We start from the raw sequence: 22814 nt of genomic DNA, 5'->3' as shown, positions 1-22814 counted from the left end.
GTTCATATTAATACATAAATACTAAAAATAGATACTCTCATTTATACCTGGGCACTGCAAAAACTTATCGTGACTTTAAACTGCCAAGGACAACATGACAAAAGGATAAATGGTGTAAATGTTACTATAGAAATATGTATAGGTGTAGCTTGGTACGGTGGTCCACTCCTGTAATCTCATGGATGTGGGAGGCTGAGGCAGGACAGCCTAATTCGAGGCTGGCCTTGGTAACTTAGTGAGACCCTGTCTCAAAATAAAAAATAAAAAGTGTTGGGGATACAGCTTAATGGTAGAGTGCCTCTGGGTTCAATTCCCAGTACCACAAAAGAAGTGGGGGGCAGCAGGTTTGTATTTATGTCCTTTTCCTATAATGATTTCCTTCAACTTTGCTTAATATGACAAAGAAAAATTCAAATGTGTTTACTGTATTTTAAGTTTCATGTTCTCAATTCTTTCAACATTCATTATGAAATTAATGATATCAGTAATTCAACTCCCGAGGATTTAGTTTAAGGAAATGATTCAAAATGAGAAAACTGGCCACTGTTATCAGCGGCTCAAGAAGTTATGGCAGTCATTGGGGTGTTTTATATCACTGGGGTGTTTTATATGATGGTTTGATTTTCCTGTACCCAGATACTTTCTTCCTTTCCCATTTTCTAATCATTTTGTAACACATGCTGACTCTTCCCTTCCCTTTCTTCTCCCTGGGAAAATACAATGAATAAAGATTATTGGTACTCAAAAAAAAAAAAAGAAGTTATGGCAGGAGGATCACAAGTTCAAAGTCAGTCTCAGCAACTTAGTGAGTCCCTGAGCAACTTAGGGAGATCCTATCTTAAAATAAAAATTAAAAATGGTCTGTGAGAAATAAATGCAAGAATCAATAAATGGGATAGATTCAAACTAAAAAGCTTTTTCTCAACAAAGGAAACAATCAATAATGTGAAAAGAGAGCCTACAGAGTGGGAGAAAATCTTTTCCACACACACTTCAGACAGAGCACTTATCTCCAACGTTTATAAAGAACTTAAAAAACTTTACATCCAAAATACAAAGAACCCAATCGATAAATGGGCTAAGGAACTGGGCAGACACTTCACAGAAGATATACAGGTGACCAACAAATATATGAAAAAGTGCTCAGCATCCTTAGTAATTAGAAAAATGCAAATTAAAACCACCCTAAGATTTCATCTAACTCCAATTAGAATGGCTATTATCAAGAACACAAGCAACAATAAGTGTTGGCGTGGATGTGGGGAAAAAGGTACACTCATATATTGCTGGTGGGACTACAAATTAGTGCAGCCACTCTGGAAAGCAATATGGAGATATTCCTCAGAAAACTTGGAATGGAACCACCATTTGACCCAGTTATCCCACTCCTCAGTTTATACCTAAAGCACTTAAATCAGCATACTACATTGATGCAGCCACATCAATGTTCATAGCAGTTCAATTCACAATAGCTAGATTGTGGAACAAACCGAGATGCCCTTCAATTGATGAATGGATAAAGAAACTGTGGTATATATACACAATGGAATATTACTTGGCCATAAAGAATAAAATTATGACATTTGCTGGTGAATGGATGAAGTTGTAAAATATCATGCTAAGTGAAATAGGCCAAGCCCAAAAAACCAAAGGCCGAATGTTTTCTCTGATAAATGGATGATGATATATAACAAGGTGGGGTGGCGGGGAGAAGAAAAGAATGAAGGAACTTTGGATGGTGTAGAGGAAAATGGGGTGGGAGGGGGTAGGGGACAGAAAGATTGTAGAATGAAACAGACAGTATTACCCTATGTATATTTATGATTACATGAATGGTGTGAATCTACATTGTGTACAGCCACAGAAATGAAAAGTTGTATCCCATTTGTGTACAATGAATCAAACTGCAGTCTATAAAAATGAAAAAATTTTAATTAAAAAAAAAAAAGGTCTGTGATGTGGTTCAGTGGTCAAGTGCCCCTGGTTAACTCCCTGGTACATCCCACCAAAAAAAAAAAAAAGAGAGAGAGAGAGAGAAAACTGTATACTTTAATGTATTAATATTCGAAATGTAGAAAAATGTGAAACTACCTGAATATTTGACAAAAGAGAAATAATGTACCTCAATGGTAATGTGCCTCAAGGTTTAATTCCCAGGTACTAAAAAAAAATGAAGAAGAAAAGAAAAAGGAAAAAGAAAAGAAAACAGAAGATTCTATTCAAATTCATAATAGCAAACAAACAAACAAACAAAAAACCCATAAAACATTAAGCTTAAACTGAGGAAGAAATGCATAAACTAATAAAGAAATGAAGCACAGTATGGGAGATTCAATCAAAATAAAAATTTCAAAGAATTTATATAAGGAGGGGCTGAGGATATAGCTCAGTTGGTAGAGTGCTTGCCTTACAAGCACATAGCCCTAGGTTCAATCCCCAGTACTGCAAAAAAAAAAAAAAAGGAAAAAAAATTATATGAGGAATCTGACAAAATGTGTCAAATTATTCTTCTGGAAAATTATGAGACTAGGAAAAATTTAAATAGTAATGAGGGAAAATACTAAAACTTTTAATAGACTGGAGGTATAGTGGTAAAATGTGTTTAGCATACACGAAGCCCTGGCTTCAATTCCCAGCACTGAAAAATAAAAAAGAAGTTATCTATCAACCCAAAAGAATACCTGTACCCATGTAATTTCTTCATGTCACCCATCACAGGCTGACAATCAATGTCTCTATGGTTTTACCTATATTATTTCATTTAAAAGGAATACTACAGAGAGGGTGCTGCACACAGTGATCTCAGCAACTTGGGAGGTTCAGGCAGTAGGACAAAAAATTGGAGGTAAAAAAAAAAAAGAGGGCAGTTGGGCACAGTGCCACACATCTATAATCCTGGCAGCTTGGGAGGCTGAGGAAGGGGGATTGCAAGTTCAAAGCCAGCCTCGGCAACTTCATGAGGCCCTAAGCAACTTAGTGAGACAAATCTCAAAATAAAAAATAAAAAAGGGTAGGAATGTGGCTCAGTGGTTTCATCACCCCTGTGTTCAATCCCTGGTACCAAAAAAAAAAAAAAAAGAAAAAGAAAAGAAAAGAAAAAAGAAAAAAGAAAGAAGAGAATGGGCTGGGACTACAGCTCTGTAGTAGAACACAGTTCAATTCCCACTAAGGTTAAAAAATAAAAAAAAATAAAAAGAATTCTCAGTAATTTAAGTCTGGATGCATCAGAATTTGTTGCAGATTTCTGTTAAAAATACACAATGTAATATGTCAGTACTTTACTAAGTTAGCTCTGACTAGCCATTTGATTAAAGTAGATTAATTGCTACTATACCAAGTTGCCTGGTTGGCTATCTTGCAGTTTCCAAAGCATCTACAAGAAGTAGAAATGAAAATACCCATTGTCTGGGATGAGACAACTATCATTTTCTGAGATTCAGGGGTTCAGTGAATAACTCCAACAAAGGGAAACACTTTCTAAAAACAAATCATCTTTGTTTTCTGCAGTTATTATGCATCAGTAATTAAAGCAGGGAGGTAAGCAGTTACCAGTAACCTAAGAATGATTTATATCTTTAAACACATGTTCAAACACACTGTGTATCATTACAGTTCTTCTTGTGCAAACCTAAGCAGCAACAATTCCTGTCTTAAATTTCAACTCTTTAGCTCCATTTTAGGCATATGCTTTACAATTAGATAAGATTAAAATAAAGTAAAATCACCTGAATATTAGCTATAACTAACATACTAATGATTTTGTCCCATTTGGTTAGGAAAACTCTTCAAGTAGAAAAACTTAAAATAGGTGTGATGGTGCATGCCTGTAATTCCAACAGCTTGGGAGGCTAAGGCAGCAGGATCCCAAATTCAAAGCAAGCCCCAGCAACTTAGCAAGGCTAAGCAATTTAGGGAGAACCTTTGGCAAAAATAATAATAATAATAAAAAGGCCTGGGGATGCAGCTCAGTAGTTAAGTGCCGCTGGGTTCAATCCCTGGTATCAAAAAAGAAAAGAAAAACAAAAAAGCTTGGTATGGGGCTGCGGTTGTGGCTCAGTGGTAGAGTGCTTGCTTAGCATGTGTGAGGCACTGGGTTCCATCCTCAGCACCACATAAATAAATAAATAAAATGAAGTTATTATGTCCACCAACAACAAAAAATACTTTAAAAAAAAATGGCCGGGAATGGTGGCACTTGCCTGCAATTCCAGCTACTCTGCAATCTCAACTACTAAGGAGGCTGAGGCAGAAGGATCATAAATTCCAAGCCTAGTATGGGTGATTTAGCAAGATCCCCTAAAAAAGAAAAAAAAAAAAAAAAAAAGAGGTCGGGGGTAGTGGCTGGGGATGTATAAGTCACAGTGCCTACCATAGATAAGGACCTGGGTTTAACCCCAATACTGGGGAAAAAAAGAAAAAAAAAAGGGAGAAAAATTAAAAAGGGGGATGGGAGCTGGGCAGGATGCTACATGCCTGTTATCATACAAACTCAAGAGAATGAGGCAGGAGGATAGCAAATTTGAGGCCAGTCTCAGCAACTGATACCGTGTATCAAAATGAAAAATCAAAGACCAGGGATGTGAATGTACCTCAGAAGTAAAGCACTCCTGAATTTAATCCCCAGTACAAAAAAGAAAAGAAAAGAGAAAAGAAAAAAAAAGAAAAGAAAAGAAAAATTTAATGTGGGAGATGAGGATGTAGCTCAATGGTAGGAGCCAAGGGCTTAGCCTGAGTAAGGCCCTGGGTTCCATTCTCAGCACCACATACACATACAAAAAGCTTAAAAATGTAGATTTGACTAAGAACACAATATGAAAATATGAGGGGTTTTGTTTTTTGTTTGTTTTCTTTCGCAGTGCTGAGGATTGAACCCAGGGCTTCATGCATGCTACCCAAGCACTCTGCCACTGAGCTTCACCTTGAGCCCTGAGATACATTTTTAAAATATAAGAAATGTAGCAGGTAGGGAAGGTAGGCACTGAAGGGAATTTCCAGTAAAACATGGAAAACAGATAAGAACAATAAGGAAATCAAATTTGCTATAACAATCTCAAGCTTATCAAGGAAAAAACTAAGAAAGGAACTGTAAGGAAAATAGATCCTATCTTCCTAAGTATAAAAAAAGGGAGGGCTGGGGAGATAGCTCAGTTGGTAGAGTGCTTGCCTTGCTGCAAGTACAAGGCCCTGGGTTCAATCCCCAGCACCGCAAAAAAAAAAAAAAGGGAAAGGAGGGGGGTAACCTCCCCTCACACACACACACCAGATGACACAGCTGACCTTCAGGTTTTCAAAGGTTGATTATATGATTTTATTTCTCTTTTACCATCTAGCTTCTCTCTTCCTATGTTTTTATCACTCACTGATTAATACTTCAATTGATTACAGATTAAATAAATTCAAATTGACCAATCTTGCTATTACAAATTCTGATTCTTAAAAAAGTTTATAAAGGGGCTGTGGGCATAGCTCAGTGGTATAGTGCTTAACTAGCATGTGTGAGGCACTGGGTTCGATTCTCAGCACTGCATATAAATAATAAATAAAATAAAGGTATTGTGTACACATACAACTAAAAAAATTTTAAATCCTTTTAAAAAAAAAAGTACAGAGAAGGTGTTAATTAACCACACCATTTGCTTCCTTTTCTTATTATCTTAGGCTACAAATATTAGTAACACTTCAAAATAAGTTAATTGTGAAATAGACAAAATCTATAAGAATACTTGAAAAAGGAATGGTAAAATAAAGCAACATAATAATAGAGGACACTGACCTGAAGAGTCAAAAGCCCTCTTACTACTTTTTTTTTGTAAACTCGACCTGAATCCAGGGGCACTTTATCACTGCTGAAGCTCGCCTCAAACTTGCAGTTCTTCTGACTCAGCCTACCAAACTGCTAAGATTAAGGTGTGCCCCATTGTGCAAGGATCTCAGTCACTCTTGGAAGCATCAGTGACCTTGCAGCTAAATTTAGTAGCCCATGCTACTGAAGAGGCTGAGGCAGGAGGACTGCAAATTGGAAGCCAGCCACGGCAAATGAAAGTGTCTCAAAATAAAACTGAAAGGGTTGGGATGCAGTTCAGTGGTAGAGCACTTGCCTAGCATGTGTGGGCCCTGTGTTCCAATTCCAGTACTGCAAAATTAAAAAAAAATGTTCCCAGGCCCGGTGACACATGCCTGTGATCCCAGTGACTCAGCAGCAGGCTGAGACAGAAGGATCGTTAAGTCTTGTTTGTTTGTTTAAATTTTTTTAGTTGTAGATGGACAAAATACCTCTATTATTAATTTTTAATGTGGGGCTGAATATTGAACCCAGTGCCTCACACATGCTAGGCAAGTGCTCTGCCACTGAGCTACAACCCCAAGGATCATAAGTTTGAGGCTAGACTCAGCAACTTGTCAAGACTCTAAGCAATTAGGTGAGACTATCTCAAAATTTAAAAGGGCTAAAATGTAGCTCAGTGGTAAAATGCCCCTGGATTCAATCCCCACCACCCTACCAAAAAAAAAAAAGGTAACTGAATCTTTCTATACCTTATGCTCTGTCAAATGAGAGTAACAGAAGGAAGACTCTAGCTCAGGCAAACTTCAGTCTAAGAGCTATTACTCTGAATGGTCTGGTTGAATTGTACTAAGTTTACAAAACTTCTTAAGCCATCAAACCAGGGCCACATTCAATGAAGAATGTATTGAATAGCTTGGGAAGTTCCATCTTTTTTTTTTTTAACTTTTTTTTTTTTGTAGTTGTACATGGACAGCATGCCTTTATTTTATGTGGTGCTGAGGACAGAAACCAGTGCCTCACACATGTCAGGCAAGCACTCTGCCACTGAGCTATAACCCCAGCCCGAGAAACATCGTCTTGATAGCATTTAACCTAATTTTGATTATCGTTAAATGTGTTTTCCTATGAAAACCAGTGTTGTGTTCTTTTTAATTTTCAGATACTTAGAGACTTAACTTGTTCTCGCTCATGTCTTGAAGGGTCTTGACCTAGCTAGTTTATAATTTTAACTCCTTCAAAGTAAACATTGCTTATTTTGTATATAAGTGGGAGGCAGATCCACAGAAAACTAGACATACAGATCTACCAAACTTGTCAAACAAGTAGTACTGCTCAGTTTCTATAAGCCATTCACAATGTAAACAACATTGAAGCAAAAGTACAAATTCAAATTACAGGTCAGCTTTGCAACCAATTCTGAAAGATTCACTTAAAAACTTTCTACAGAGCCAGGTGTAGCAACACAAGTCTGTAATTCCAGCAACTAGAAGGCTGAGGCAGGAGGATCACAGGTTCAAAGCCAGCCTCAGCAACTTAGCAAGACTCTGTCCCTAAATAAAAATACAAAAAAAAAGGACTGGGAATATGGTTCAGAGATTAATGGCCCCTGGGTTCAATGCCAGGTACAAAAAAAAAAGCAAACTTTCTACAGAAATGTCTTCTAAGAGAAACAATTCTTAAAATCAAGCATAGTATTAATTAACAATATAGTACCTGTATGAATAGATGTATTTTTCTTCTTTTTGTGATTGAACCCAAGGTCTCAATTGGATTTGGACATGCTAGGTAAGCACTCATTTTGAGATAGTCTCCTCAAGTTGACCAGGCAGGCCTCGAACTTACAATCCTGTCCCAGCCTCCTAAGTAGCTGGGACCAGAGAGGTATGAGACAGGGTGCCCAGCCAAATAAATTTTTTAAAAATAATCCTTCAGCATACCAAGCCCTGCTATAAACTACTAAATGTTAAAAGGATAACATTATTTTGTCACCCTTTCTGTAAGAAATATGAAAAATGATGTGCTTATTTTTCAAATAAGTGAAAAAAAAAAAATCTAGTAATGTTGACACACAATATATAAATTACAAAGCATTAATATTATACAGCCTTTCTACATATGTTCATCTTACAATTTCAAAATAATTTCAAGGAGGAAAAGCAAAACAGAAGCAAGGAATGAACAGAACTAAATTAGTGGAACATTTACATGCTACTTTATAAAACAGAACAATTAAAAGGAAAGATATTTTAAAAAAAAAGAAGAAGAAAATGGTAGCAAGATGTGGTGGCACATGCCTATAATCCTAGGCCAGGTTCAGCACCTTAGACCCTGTCTCAAAGAAAAAATGAAAAGGGCTGGAAATACAGCTCAGAGATAGAGTGCCCCTGAGTGGTTCAATTCAATCTCCAGTATTTATTTAAAAAAAAAAAAAAAAAAAAAAAAGTGGGGACAGGAGCTGGGCAAGGTGGCAGGAAAGGCTGAGATGTGAGGATGAGGGCCAAATGAGTCCAGGAGTTCCAGGTCAGCCTGGGAGATGAAGAGATCCCATGTCAAAATAAATAAATAAAAATAAAAAAAGAAAAGAAAAAGGAAATATGAGATCAGAAGACAACTAAAGTCTCCTAAAACACGAGGCATCCTTGTACTCCATTATTTAATTAAGAACTAAAATGGCCACAGTGCACAAGGCAATGTGATTTAACAATGACGTCATTCAGAAAAAATCACTGGAATGAATAAATAGGAGCAACTGAAAATATCTAAAGACTGTCTTCTTATATTCTACTGATTTTTTTTTTTCTTTTTTTGGTATTGGGGATTGAACTCAGGGGCACTTAACCACTAAAGTCACTGAGACATCCCTTGTCCTTTTTATTTTGTATTTTGAGACAGGGTCTAAGTAAGTTGCTTAGGCTGGCCTGGAACTTTTGATCCTCCTGCCTCAGTCTCCATATTTGCTAGGATTACAGGTGTGCTCCACTGATTTTCAAATCAATAAAGACAACAAGTTTTTAAAAAAAGACATTTTGGGGCTGGGGTTGTGGCTCAGTGGCAGAGCACTCACCTAGTGAGTGTAAGGCACTGGGTTCAATTCTCAGCACCACATATAAATAAATAAAAATAAAGGTCCATCAACAACTAAAAAAGATTTTTTTAAAATTTTTCTATTTAAATCGAAACTACCATTTAGAAAGCATTATCATCACGCTAAGAAACAAGAACAATGTTAGAAAACAAAGACGCATAAACATTTGATGTTGTATTTGATAAAGTATACTACTTTAAAATAAAAACAGAAAAGTCTCATGTGATCTTTTGCATTAAAATAATAATTTTGAAGGCATTTTAATCATCTAAATCTACTTATTACTGACGTTCATGAGCGCTAGTCTTAACACTTTTTAACAAATTTGGTCTCAGCAATCTGACGCCAAGTTTAGTGACACTGTTGGCAAACCAATCTTGGTATCACATTCAACTTACCTTCTAAGAGAAGACATTTTCTTGACACCAATAAAACCAAGCAGATGTGAAATTTTTATTTTTAGTGCCTGAAATTTGCTTCTTGAGTGAATTATAGCCATCAAGGAAATATGTTCTAGTCTCCTGCCAAAGCCCAGCCCTGAATTCTTTTATTAAGCAGAACTCCCAAGAAGTCATCCAAACTTAATCTTTCAAAGCTACCACCCCTTAATTTGGGGCAAAAGTTTTTAGTATTTAGTGGTAACTGAGGAAAAAAATCTGAAGCTTTAAACCCAGGAGAAAGTCTATGAGAGTGAGAATACAAAATTAGAGGAAAGGATGCTGATGAAGAGAAAAAGGTGTTAAAAAAAAAAAGAAAGAAAGAAAATAAAAAGAAAGCTACTGATGACTTTAAAAAAATAAAAAATAAAAATAAATAACAACTAAAGCCCACAGATCATTTCACTCTTTGAAAACTAAGCTCAATTAACTAGCTGGTCCTATCCTCACTACCACCCACCAAGGACAAAGTCATAAAAAACAAGAACATAGAGGTAGCTGATTTATTTGGGTTCTAACTTTGTGCCTTTGCTTATGTACTCCACAAATAGAAAACAGAATAAAAAGTCAATAGGAAGGCTTAAAGATTTGTAAAAGATGATTTTTAAAAATAATAAATGTATCCTGATGCAGTGGCACATGCCTGTGATCCCAGCTACTTGGGAGGCTGAGGCAAGAGAATCAAAAGTTCAAGACCAGCCTGGGCAATTTAGATCCTGTCTCAAAATTTAAAAAAAAAAGTAAATAAGTGAACCCCATGGAGGCTGAAGTCTTCCACAATCATATAATAAGAAGTCATTTTCAAGAGTGAATAACATTATTTCATATTTCATGTGCCTTTTATTGTCAAAAGGTTTAATTTGTCTAGCAAAATAACAATATATCAGAGAAAGGGATAAAATGAGATACTTTGTAGCAGTCCAGCAAGAGTGAGAAAGTGATTCTAGGAAATGATTTGTTATTTTTTCATTATGTGTGAGGCACTGGGCTCCATTCTCAGCATCACATTAAATAAATAAATAATAAAAAAAGATACTGTGTCCAACTACAACTAAAATATTTAAAAAAAAAAAAAAAAAGGGCTGGGGATATAGCGCAGTTGGTAGAGCGCCTGCCTTGCATGCATGCACAAGGCCCTGGGTTCGATCCCCAGCCCTGCAAAAAAAAAAAAAAAAAAAGAAAAAGAATAAAGTCTGTCAGGAAACTGAAGCAGGAAGATCACAAGTTCAAAGCCAGTCTCAGCAATTCAGTGAGGCCCTAAGCAACACAGCAAGAACCTGTCTCTAATTAAAATATAAAGAAGGGCTAGGGATGTGGTTCAGTGATTAAGTCCCTGGGTTCAACCCTCCATATACTTAAAAAAAAAAAAAATACAGTCTGATTAAGCTGGAGGTATGGCTCAGTTGTAGAGCACTTGCTTGGCATGCATAAAGTCATGTTCTAGCCCCTGTGTAGCCAAAAAAAAAAAAAAAGTCTGATTAATTAAAGGGGCTTGGAGGTGCAGCTTAGTGTTAGAGCACTTGCCTAGCATCATGCAGAAGGTCCTGAGTTCAATCCCCCAGCACTACCAAAGAAAAAAAGCAGGGGCAGTATATTACACAAACTATGACTAGACAGAAAAAAAGGAAACTTGGACCACTGTTAATGAAGCAAACAATCTTAACTGTCAAAAAATGGCCTTTCAGTGTGTTAATCTCTCATTAGTGAAGGTCAAATTGCTAATAACTTACAGAAATGTATGCATTTTCTTGAGTTCAAGGACCATCAACAACTAGATTGCCCTATTCTATGACATATTAAATAGCAGAATTTCCCACAGCATGATTTAACAATGAGAGTACCTCAGAACTGTTCTCTAGAGTCTAAGTTATAAACCCTATAGAAACTACAAGGACCCAAATTAATAGCTTGAACAATTCCACAGCCTTACCTTCCTCTGAAGAGTAAATTTCTGAATAAAACCTAAAAGCAAAGAGAAAACTAACATGCTGATGTAGATTACCCAGAAAATGTCTAATTTTCCAAGTTCTTGAGATTATTTTTAATAAAACTTTCATTTCTTCTCCCATTAAACTTTAGTCTATAATAGACCTGTCACTTCTACAACATTCATCAAGCAAAGACTCCTTTTCTAAAACATATTTAACAATTTAAAGGATTTCTCAAGTCCCAAGTGCAAACTAACAGGAATATCCTGGACTAGGAGAATTAACCACAAACTCCAGCTTTGGCTATTGTCACATCACTGACCCGCCTCTCCATATCTCAATTTCCTCATCCAGAAAACAAGACAGTTGTGCCGGGTACAGTGGTGCACACCTGTAATCCCAATGGCTCAGGAGGCTGAGACAGGAGAATCACAAGTTCAAAGCCAGTCTCAGCAACTTAGTGAGGCCCTAAGCAACTTAGTGAGAACCTGCTTCAAAAAAAATAAATAAATAAAAGGGCTGGGGATGTGGATCAGTGGTTAATTGCCCCTGGGTTCAATTTGTGGTACCAGAAAAAAAAAAGAAAAGAAAAAAAGACAGTTGTACTAGATGATTTCTTAGGTCCCTTCTAGCTCTAACTTTCTACTCTAAGATCTCCAATTCACTAAGAAAAATTTTATTGTCTCATTAAAGCTCAAAATGTAGTCATTTTAAACACATCACATGAACTTAAGAATTCTAGAGAATTCGAGCAGACTTTTTCCTCTCAGTTTCCAAAATGGTAGCAGACAGGAAACATGGTTGCCTAATTTGTTTTATCCCCATTTATATAAGAACCAATCTTTCTTTCTTTTTTTTTTTTGCCGTGCTGAGGATTTGAACCCAGGCACTCAACAAGAACCAATCTTAAAAAAAAATCTAAATGGAACAAGAACTCCATAACAAAATACTTCACGAGCACACACATATGGTCCAATCTAAGTAGAATTTTGGTGATATTAAACTATTTTCCAAAATAATTTTCATGTATCATAGCAGAATATAAAAATTTATATGAGCTAAGCCCAGTGCAGTGTGCACATGCCTGTAATCCCAGCTACTTGGAAGGCTGAGGCAGGATCACAAATGGCCAGCCTAGGCAATTTAGAGAGAACCAGTCATAAAATAACAACTAAAAAGGGCTCAGTGGTAGCTCATTGGTACAGTGCTGGAGTTTAATCCTAAATACATTAAAAAAAAAAAAAAAAAAAAAAAAAAATGGGCAGGTAGGGTGGGGTGTGGGGAGCTGGGTGCAGTGGTGCATGTCTGTAATCCCAGTGATTCAGGAAGTCGAGGCAGGAAGATTCCAAGTTCAAGGCCAACCTCAGAAATTTCGGGAGGCCCTAAGCAACTCAGTGAGACCCTGTCTCTAATAAAAATATGAAAAAAAAGGACTGGGGATGTGGTCCAGTGGTTAAGCACTCCTGGGTTCAACCCCCAATACCAAAATAAAATAAAATAAAAATAAAAGGGCTGGTGATGTGTTCTGTGGTTAAGTGATTCTGGGTTCAAACATCAGTAACAAAAAAAAAAAAAAAAAAAAAAGGTGATTGAAGTAAAAACTGAAATTTAAGGACAGTCTCAGCAATTTAGCAAGGCCCTAAGCAACTTAGTGAGACCTTGTCTCAAAATAAAAAGGGCTGGGAATGTAGCCCTGGATTCAATCCCTGGTACCAAAATATAAAATAAAATGAGAAAGACCGAATATTGTGGTCAACTGATTCAATATAGATTCCAATACATATCTCTTTCCTTCAAAGCTCTTATTTCTAAGCCCTCTCAACACCAAATCTGTACTCCATTCCTGACCTCACTCCTTGTCTTTCTTCTCCCTCTCCAAACATACATGGTACTTTCAAAGCAGTCTAAGAAGTTATTCTCTATCTAGAAAGTTATCAGATTCATCTAGGAAGCTTATTAAAAATATGTATTAGTGTGAGGGGAGACAGTTCTTTTAGTTATTATTGTTTTGGTATCAGGAACTGAACACAGAGGTGCTCAACTACTGAGCCACATCCCCAGTCCTTTGTTTTTTAAGATAGGGTCTCACTAAATTGCATAGGGCCTCACTAAGTTCCTAAGGCTGGCCTCTAACTTCTGATCCTCCTGCCTTAGTCTCCCCAAGTTGCTAGGACTATAGATGTACACCACAAGGCCCATCATTGTTACTTTTCTAATTCACTTGCCTAAACGATTAGTCCTTGAGAAAGTGTCACCCCAAAAGGTTCTATCTCCCCCCCTTTTTTTTGGCACCAGGGGTATTTAACCACTGAGGGATATCCCCAGTCTTTTAATTTATTTTTCATTTTAAGATATGGTCTTGCTAAGTTGCTTAGAACTTCACTAAGTTGCCAAGGCTGGCTATGAACTGGCAATCCTCCTGACTCAGCCTCCCAAATCACTGTGATTACAGGTGTGCGCCACTGCACCCGGCTTCCACTCCCTTCTTTAGACTTAACAGTTTCAGTTAAGTCTAGAGTTACTTCCTAATAAATGCAAAAGATTGCCTGGCATAGTGATACATGCCTATAATCCCAGCTACTCAGAAGGTAGAGGCAGGAAGATCACAGTTAGAGGTCAGCAGGGGCAACTTGGTGAGACTGTCTCAAACTGAAAAATAAAAAGGAGGGTTGGGGGTGTAGCTCAGTGGTAGAGTGCTTGCCTAGTCTGCACAAGGCCCTAGGTTCAACCGCCAGCAATGCAAAAGTAAATAAATAAGTTAAAGTGTTTTTTCAAGGCCACTACTGCCTAAGGCCCATGTAATGACCTTTAGCTGGGTGCATCAGGGCATACCTTAAGTCTATCAGACCCTCAGTAATGTTACCCTGTTTCAAAATAAAAAGGATGTAGCCCACTGGTAAAGCATTCTGGTTTTAATTCCCAGTATCAACAACAAATAAAAATAAAAAGGGCTGGGGATGCAGCTCAGTGGTAGAGTGCCCCCGGTTCAGTTCCAAGTGACACAAAAATAAACAGATGAATGCAAAAGACTGAAAGTCTTACCTGGGGTATTTGCTATAGCCAACGGCAGGCCTGGAAGTTGGTGCACCTGAATTCCTGAAGTACCCAGTGCACTGAGGTTAATGGTCTGGAGGCCTGGCATGGAGGAGAGCTGAGCAGCATTCACAGTGACAGTGCCGGCAGGGATGGAGGCAGCTGAGGCAATGGGTGTAAGGGTGGTGTTGCTGCTGCTGGTCTGCCCCAAGGAAACACCCTGCATTGGGGCCAAAGTGATTGTCTGGGCCTGTGGGTTCTGAACTTGGAGGTTCTGCAGCTGAAGAGTTTGCCAACTGACCTGTCCATTGGGCCCCACTGTTGGTGTCCGGATGATGATGGGGCCAGAGTTTGGAACAGCCTGAAGCTGGAGGTTCTGGAGGGTTTCCTGGGAGATAGCTTGAGTTGTAAAGGTCTGCCCTGACAATGGTGCTGCTTGGAGGGCCTGAAGAGCCTGTCCCCCTTGAACTAACTGAGGCTGAATAAGAATTTGTTGTTGCTGTGTCTGCTGGTTTTGTTCTCCTTCTTTTTGCTGATTTGCTTGCAGTGAACCTCCAGATGTCTGGTTCTGCTGGATGTTCAAGGCATCAGACCCCTGTAGCCCACTAACCCTCTGGGGTGTCTGGCCTTGAGAATTGGTCCCTGATGATCCGCTGGTGGTAAAGTTCATAATTCCCATGTTGCTGGTGGTAGTAGTTGTTGAGTAGCTATTGGCATTGGTGAAAAAGGAGCTGGAACTGGCTTGTGATGACACCAAGCTGGCAGAACTGATGGCAGTCCCTGAGGTGACAGGCTGTGAGACACTCTCCTGGGACCCAGAGCTGCTAATCGTGACTGCTTGAGAGCTGGGAGTCAAGGTAGCTGCAGAAACACTGTTGACAGGTAGCAAGGTAATATTCCCATTCAAGGCCACTGGTACATTGGTCACATATTGAGTCTGTCCTGAGAGCACATTATTAGCCAGGCCTTGGAGGGGTACAGCCTGCTGGAGTAGGTTTGGCATAGCAGCAATGATGTTGCCTCCACTTCCTCGATTTGTGATGATCTGCTGGTTTGCACCTGGTATGATCTGTATTTGACCAGAACCATCCTGCTGCACTTGTGCCCCAGTGGCAGCAAACTGCAGCTGCTGACCATCAACGGTTTGGAACTGTGGGATTACTTGATATTGAATGTTAGGCATCACTCCAGGCAGTCCTGTCAGAACTTGCTGGTTCTGTAAGTTGGAGGTGGCGGCCACAACATACTGCCCACCAGATACTGTGCGATTCTTGGAAGACTCATTGCCACTGCTGCCATTGGTACTGTTGCCACTCTGTTCCTTTGAGGTAGGAGTAGCCCCAGAGGAGGAAGAGATGATCTGCCAGCCATTGGCACCCTGTGAAAGTTGTGCGGCTGTGAGGTCAAGCTCACCTGTGCCCCCTGACTGGCTTGGACCCTGGGAGTTGTTGCTGTTCTCATTGGGTGACTCAATTCTGCTGCAGGTTGCTGCCAGCAGAGCCAAAGGGGATGGCTGGGATTCCTGGCCAGAAAATAGAGGAGAGGAAAGGAGTTAGTGACACCTATCTGCTAGCCTAGGGGGCAAAAAAAAAAAAAAACCACCAATGCCATGTAGACAAAGAGGGGGGGGAAAAAAAAAAAAAACAGAAATAAAAACCTGCCTGTGTTTGGGAATGGGAGTCAGTGGTAGAGTGCATGCCCAGGTTCAATCCCAGCATTGGAAAAAAAAAAAGAAAAATCAAAAAAACCCTGACCTTCAGGTATTGCTAAAACTCTCATTTTTAGGGAATATCCAAGTCACTTGCCTCCCTATGCTTATTTCTCTTTCTATAACATTTAGTTTTTTTTTTCTAAAAAGTTTTCTGTGAAGATTAAAGCAATTTCTAAGAATATTTACATCCTCTCAACACCTTCCCCACTCTGATGATCACTCACCTGCCCTCCTCCTCCTCCACCTCCTCCTCCACTGCTGCTGCTACTGCCTGTGCTGCTGCTTCGAGTCTGAGAAAAGGCACCACCACCATTTCCATTGCCCCCATTACTGCCACCAACTCCTTTTTCAATCTTCACCACTGCTGTTATTTCATCCATGGAGTGATCTTGGTCTAAAAACAAAAGATAAACAACTTAAACTGGGGAGCAGGGGATAAAGTGAAGAAGGGTAAAGGCTATTAGACTATGATGAAATCTGTAATGACTAACAGGAAGATGAAAGTCACCAGTGCAAAGAAAATGGATCTGCACAAGAGGAATCCTAGAGCCTACAGGACATGAACTAGGCTCAGTGATGCCAAAAGCAAGTCTCAATTTTCCCCATGCACAAAATTAAACTCAGAAAACACTCATAAAGTGCTTTGGGGATAGGAAATGTGAGGAGTGGTAGACAACGTTGAAAGAGTTTCAAAATAATAAAAAATCCTGGGGAGAAAAGGAGAATGGGTAAGGCAAAAATCAACATGTGGGTACATGGAAAGCTTGCTAAAATTAGGGTAGAAAGAGATGAAGAAAGAAAAATACAAGTATAAAAAGTAAGAGAAAAAGGAAAAGTGGGAAAAAAGAGGCAAAAAGTATGAGTGGGGAAACATTTGTGAATACTAGCAATGGGCTTAGGGGGTCTAGGGATTGGAAATCAGGAGGTTTCAGAGCTAGAGGCGGGCCCTTAAAAAAAAAAAAAAAAAAAAAAAAAGGGCGGTTTCGGGGTGAGGGGCGTGGAAAGGGCGGGACCGCGGGGGGGGGGGGAGGGAAACTTACCGGGTTGGGGGGGGGAGGGCCTTGGGGCAGGCAGCGACCAGAGGGCGGGCCAGGGAGGCGGTTGGCTCGGGCGGGGCCTGCACTGCTCGGGCCGCCCCCGCGGCGCCAGCCCCTGGCGGGAGGAGCCTCAGGCGGGCGGCCCAGTAGTGGGGGGTAAAGCCCGTCCCCCGTGGCCGGGGCGGGCAGGGGGCGGGCGAGGCCACGCTGCCCCCTCCCCCGGGGCGGGCGGCCCATCCCCCTCCTCCTCGGAGGCCCCGCCACTGCCCCTTCTCCCTCCCTTCCCTCCGCCCCGGGCGGGACCAAGGCCGCCGCCGCCGCCTCCCGCCCGCCCCCCCTCACGGCGGGGACCGCCCGGTCGGCCCTCGCGCGCGCCCCCTCACTACCCTTCCACCCCTAAGCTTGGAGTGGACTCATCCTTACCGCTCATGGTGGCAGCTGAGGGGCGAGCTCAAGGGGGTCCTGTCCGGGGGGGTTGGGGGGGGCCTGGAAAAAACGCGGACGCTGACGAGGCAAGCGAACCCGGACCGGACAGGGAGGGGGGGGGTAAAGAGGAGGGAGCAGCGCGCCACAAGCCCGGCCTTGACCCCGCCCCTTCGGTGCTGCCCCGCCCAATGAAGGAGGGGGAAGGGCGGGACTTGCAGGAGAAAGGCGGGCAGATTACCCAATGGTAATATTCGTTCCTTCTCTAAGGCGTGTAAGGCAAAGTTGCGTGCCTGGTGTCCGCCCAAAAGGACCGCCCCCTCAGTTTTAAAAACCAATGAAAGAGGCAGGAAGTGAGGATGGGTGGGAGCTAGAGATGATAGACTTGGAAAGAAACCAGTTAATCACCAGGCGGGCTCCCTGAGCGATAGGGATAGGGAGAACTTTGATGGAAATGACAGAATAGCGACCAATCAGGATCTTGGACATGCCTGGGCAAAGTCCTGGTTGGGAGGGGAATTAGAAGTAGGCCCCAATAGCACAGGATGAAGCTAAACTAAACCAATCAGAAATCAGGCGGGCAGTCAGGAACGTTATGATTGGATTAACACTGAAAAGAGACGAAATACGACGCATATTGACATAAACTAAATACCAATTAAAAGCCGAATCAACTCTGAGGGTAGGAACTTGGAAAGAGCAGAGGAGAATTGGCTTCTCCCTCAGTTATTCAACCCAATGAAGGAGCAAAGTAAGCCTGGTACCGCCTCCAAATGGCCTAATGGGCGTTACTAGAGACGCCCATCATGAGGGAGGGAACAGGGCTGTGCCAAGAGGAGGCCGTCGCCATATTGACTCTCCTCAAGGGATGTCTTTACAGTCATTATGTGGTACCCTTCACCAGAGCTCTGCAATTCAAGTGTCAGAGCCCAGACCTTCGGCGCGCGCAGTTCTACCTCACCGCCCGGGCTCGTTTAAGTATTCATTTAACCGTTCTCATAAAGTGCCTCTGGAGTCTTACCCCCTCCTCGGGTAGGCAGACAGGCTGGCAGATGCCTCTCAATGTGGGTGTAATCCCTGCGATTGCGGGCGGGATCAGATCTGGTGACAGCACTCACAAACTGAGTTAATACTGAGCTGACTCGTATGCAAGGTTATTGTGAGACTCCAACTAGCGCCATTTTATTACGCTCTTCCAGACACATGCGCCAAACATTAAACTTACCGCTAGTTAACTTTTCAAGAGCTCGTATTTGAGGCTACAGTGCATTGGAGAACCTCCTGGAGTCAAGCTCTCCTGAACCACTTCCTCCCCCCTCCCCCAGTTGCAAATACCGCCTAAGCATGAAGCAACATAACCCGAGTTCCTGCTTTTTGCAATCACAGAGGTTAAAGGATATTATGCCCGAGGCACCTGAATCTCTGGCTACCATCTTGCCTCCTTTATGCTTGTTTTAGTGGAGGCAGCCTTGATGTTTTGTCAAATGACAATGTCATTCTCATTATCACTTGTATCTTCTATGCTGTCGCTTCATTACCTACAGTTCACTTCATTATATGTTCTCGTGTTTTAAAATCTGGATTCTTCCAAAACTTTTTATGACCTTTTGAAGGTAGGAACTGAGGTCTCTTCTGCTTTGGGCAGGGCCTAGAAAAGATGAAGTGAAGCTAGCGCAGTGGCATACCCCAGCAATCCCAGCAACTTGGAAAGCCAAAGCAGGAGGATCCCAAATCCCAGCGCCAGCTGGGCAGTTTAGTAAGACCCTGTCTCAAAATTAAAAGATAAAAATAGCCAGGCATGGTGGCTCATGCCTGATATCCCAGCCTCTGGGAAGGCGGAGGCAGGAAAATCACAAGTTCGACTCCAGCCTCAATGAGACGCTGTCTCAATATAAATACATAAAAATACGTAAAAAGAGCTGGGGGACTGGGGTTGTGGCTTAGTGGTAGAGGCTTGCCTAGCTCGTGTGAGGTCCTGGGTAATGAGACCCTTTCTCAATATACAAAATACATAAAAAGGGCTGGGGGGCTGGGGTTGTGGCTCAATGGTAGAGCGCTTGCCTAGCACGTGTGAGGTCCTGGATTCATCCTCAGCACCACATAAAAAAATAAATAATAATATAAAGATATTGTGTCCATTTACAACAACAACAACAAAAATACTTTTAAAAAGAGGGGGCTGGAAATGTAAATTGGTGTTAAAGCACCTCTGAGTTCAATCCCCAGTACTGGGGGAAAATCAGTTTCTTAGAATCCCACCCCAGACCTAATAAATCAGAAACTCTGGGGTGGGGCTTGAGAATATACATTTTTAAGTAGCTCAAGAGATTAGTCCTTAAACAAGTTTAAGACACACTAGGGAAGAAACTGGAGAAAAGAAACTTCCTGGAAAGAAGAAACTGTATTACTCATCTTTGTAAACCAAGCTTTGAAGATTCTAACAGCTGTTGGCGCATTCAGCAATAGACCACACCTAAACTTGCTAGTGGGTGGAGGGAGAGGAGCAACTCTGTGAAACAGTACTCTATACATTTTATATATACTGTCTAACTTAATTCTACAGATTTAGGAAATTGTTGAGACTGGGAATGTAGCTAAATGGTAGAGTGCTTACTTGCCTAGCATGTACAAAGCCTTGGGTTCAATCCCCATCACAGACAACAGCAACAAATGGGGGGGTGGGGGTCGTTATCTCCTTGTACAGATGAGAAGATAGATTAGACACTTTAAATCATGATTGATCTATATCTATTTCCAAAGCCTGTATTTTTCTGTGGTTCAGTGCTAGTCTATGACTGAAATGGGAATTGTAGTTTTGATTCTATTCCAGGTACTGAGAAAAAGGCCTAGAATTAGACTAAAAAATTCAATAGCCATCGTCCTTTTTACAATCTTTTCCCTTTACTCCTCCAGCACCTGGCCACTGAGGGATATTCTAGACATAGGCTAGGATTTTTTTTTTTTTTTTCAGTTGTAGATGGACACGATAACTTTATTTACTTATTTTTTATGTGGTGCTGAGGATCAAACCTAGTGCCTCACACATACTAGGCAAGCACTCAACCACTGAGCCCAACAGCACCCCCGACTCCAGGCTAGCTTATTGATAGTCCTGAGAGTATATGAATGACATGATCTATCTTGCCCAATTCCTCTGTAAAAACCTGAACAAATTTTCTTTCAACCTGTAATCCCAGCACCTGTAATCCCAGCAACTCAGGAGGCTGAAGCAGGAGAATCACAAATTCTAGGTCAGCCTCAGCAATTTACCAAAACTATCTCAAAAAATAAAGGCCTGGGGATATATCTCTCTTGGACTCAATCCCCAGGACCACAATCAAGAAAAAAAGAAAAAACAGGGCTGGGGCTGTAGCTCTGTGGCAGAGCACTTGCCTAGCATATGTGAGGCACTGAGTTCAACCCTTAGCATTACATAAAAATAAACAAATATTACCCTAGGTACATGTATGATTACTTGAATGTAATGATACATGTATATAGGGTAATATACAACCAGAGAAGTGAAAAGTTGTACTCCATTTGTGTACAATGAATCAAAATGCATTCTGCTGTCATGTATAACTAAACAGAACAAATAATAAAAATAAGTAAATAAAATAAAGGCATTCTGTCCATCTACAACTACCAAAAAAAATTTTTTTTAAAAAGAAAGAAAGAGGGCTGGGGAGATAGCTCAGCTAGTAGAGTGCTTGTCTCGCAAGCGCAAGGCCCTGAGTTCGATCCCCAGTACCAAAAAAAAAAAAAGAGAGAAAGACTTTTGGGGCTGGGAGATAGCTCAGTCGGTAGAGTGCTTGCCTTGTAAGCACAAGGCCCTGGGTTCGATCCCCAGCACCCAAAAAAAAAAAAAAAAAAGAAAGAAAGAACAGGGTTAGGGGTGCATCCCAGTACCTATAAAAAAAGTAAATTAACAAGGCACAGTGGTGCACACCTGTAATCCCAGGGACTCAGAAGGTTGAAGCAGGAGAATTGCAAGTTCAAAGCCAGTGTCAGGAACCTAGTGAGACTCAGCAACTTATCAAGACCCTGTCTCAAAATTAAAAAGCTAATAAAAAGGGTCGGGGATATGGCTCAGTGTAAGTGCCCCTGGGTTCAATCATCAGTACAAAAAAGAAACAAAAAAAGTCATAATAAATTTACTCAGGAGTTTTTCAAATTCTTCACATGTCTGTGTCTGTCTATACAACATTTGTGAGATCATTTCATTAACTCCTTATGACAATTTTTTTTGAGGGGTGGGGTACCAAGGATTGAATTCAGGGCACTTGACCACTGAGCCACATCCCTAGCCCTAGTTTGGATTTTATTTAGAATCAGGGTTTTACTGAGTTGCTTAGCTTCTCACTTTTGCCTCACTTTCGCTGAGACTGGCTTTGAACTTGTGATCATCTTATCTCAGCCTCCGGAATTGCTGGGATTATAGGTGTGCACCACCACACCTGGCAGGACTGTATTTTTAAAAACAATGTAGTAGCCTTGCATGATTGTACATGCGTGTAATCTCAGCAACTCAGGAGGCTGAAGCATGAGGATCTCAAATCTAAGGCCAACCTCAACAATTTGACAAGACACTATCTCAGAACAAAATGGATTGGGGTAAAGTGCTCTGGGTTTAAACCCCAGTACACAATAAAGAAAATCAATGCTAGCACAATGGTGAATACGTATAATCCCAGTACTAGTGATAGGCAGAAAACCACTTGAGCCCATTGAGCCCAAAAGTTCAAGACCATAATGACCCAAGGCCCCATCTCAAAAAAAAAAAAAAAATGACAGTTGATTCACTGCAAAACTACTCCTAGGCAGGGCAAGGTGGTGCAAAACTGCAAACCTGTAATCTCAAGGGCTTGGGAGGCTGAGGCACAAGGACTGCAAGTTCGAGGCTGGCCTCAGCAATTTAGTGAGACCCTGTCTCAAAATTTAAAGAAGGGCCTGGGGGGTGTAGCTAAGTGGTTAAGTGCCTCTAGGTCCAACCATAGTAACCAAAAAAAAAAAAAAAAAAAAAAAAAAAAAACTACACCTAGGAACATGAATTATGCCTGATGCCTGACTATAATGTAGTAAGCCTCATATGTACTCTTATCTTTCCTACCTCTCCCAGATATTGAATAATATAACCACCATGTTCCTTTTCCATATCTCCATTGAAGTATCTTAAGTATCTGCCCACCCCCACCAGCTAAACAGTTAAAAGGAAGGGATTATGCTTTTTTGAAACCATGAGAGAAAGGCTTTACCACTAGAAGTGATCCACAAAAATTCAGGAGACAGGTTGGAGAGAAAAATAGGTTTATTCAAAGCCAGTTTTCCCCAATTTGATCAAACTGCATAAAATTAATTTTCCCTTTTTCACAATG

At 40.7% G+C, this 22814-nt stretch overlaps 1 protein-coding gene across 4 annotated transcripts in view; it reads right to left on the bottom strand.

Moving 5' to 3' along the window:
- Positions 1-17569, bottom strand: part of Sp1 (Sp1 transcription factor) — a 39073-nt gene extending 21504 nt beyond the window's left edge. For 2 of the 4 annotated variants that reach the window (XM_047550305.1, XM_047550308.1), the window contains exons 1-3: positions 17440-17569; positions 16204-16373; positions 14278-15790 (exon numbers count right to left, since the gene is read on the bottom strand). In XM_047550305.1, coding sequence (XP_047406261.1) covers positions 14278-15790; positions 16204-16373; positions 17440-17446 — 1690 coding nt within the window. In that variant the 5' untranslated portion in view covers positions 17447-17569. Of the gene's footprint in view, positions 1-14277; positions 15791-16203; positions 16374-16470; positions 16871-17439 lie in introns of those variants that run through there. The other 2 variants (XM_047550307.1, XM_047550306.1) reach the window with 2 other exon arrangements.
- Between the last annotated feature and the right edge of the window lie 5245 nt (positions 17570-22814).

The sequence above is a fragment of the Sciurus carolinensis genome, chromosome 4 (assembly GCF_902686445.1).
Source record: "Sciurus carolinensis chromosome 4, mSciCar1.2, whole genome shotgun sequence".
In the NCBI taxonomy this organism is placed as follows: domain Eukaryota; kingdom Metazoa; phylum Chordata; class Mammalia; order Rodentia; family Sciuridae; genus Sciurus; species Sciurus carolinensis.
This window is presented reverse-complemented; position numbering and strand designations above follow the sequence as displayed.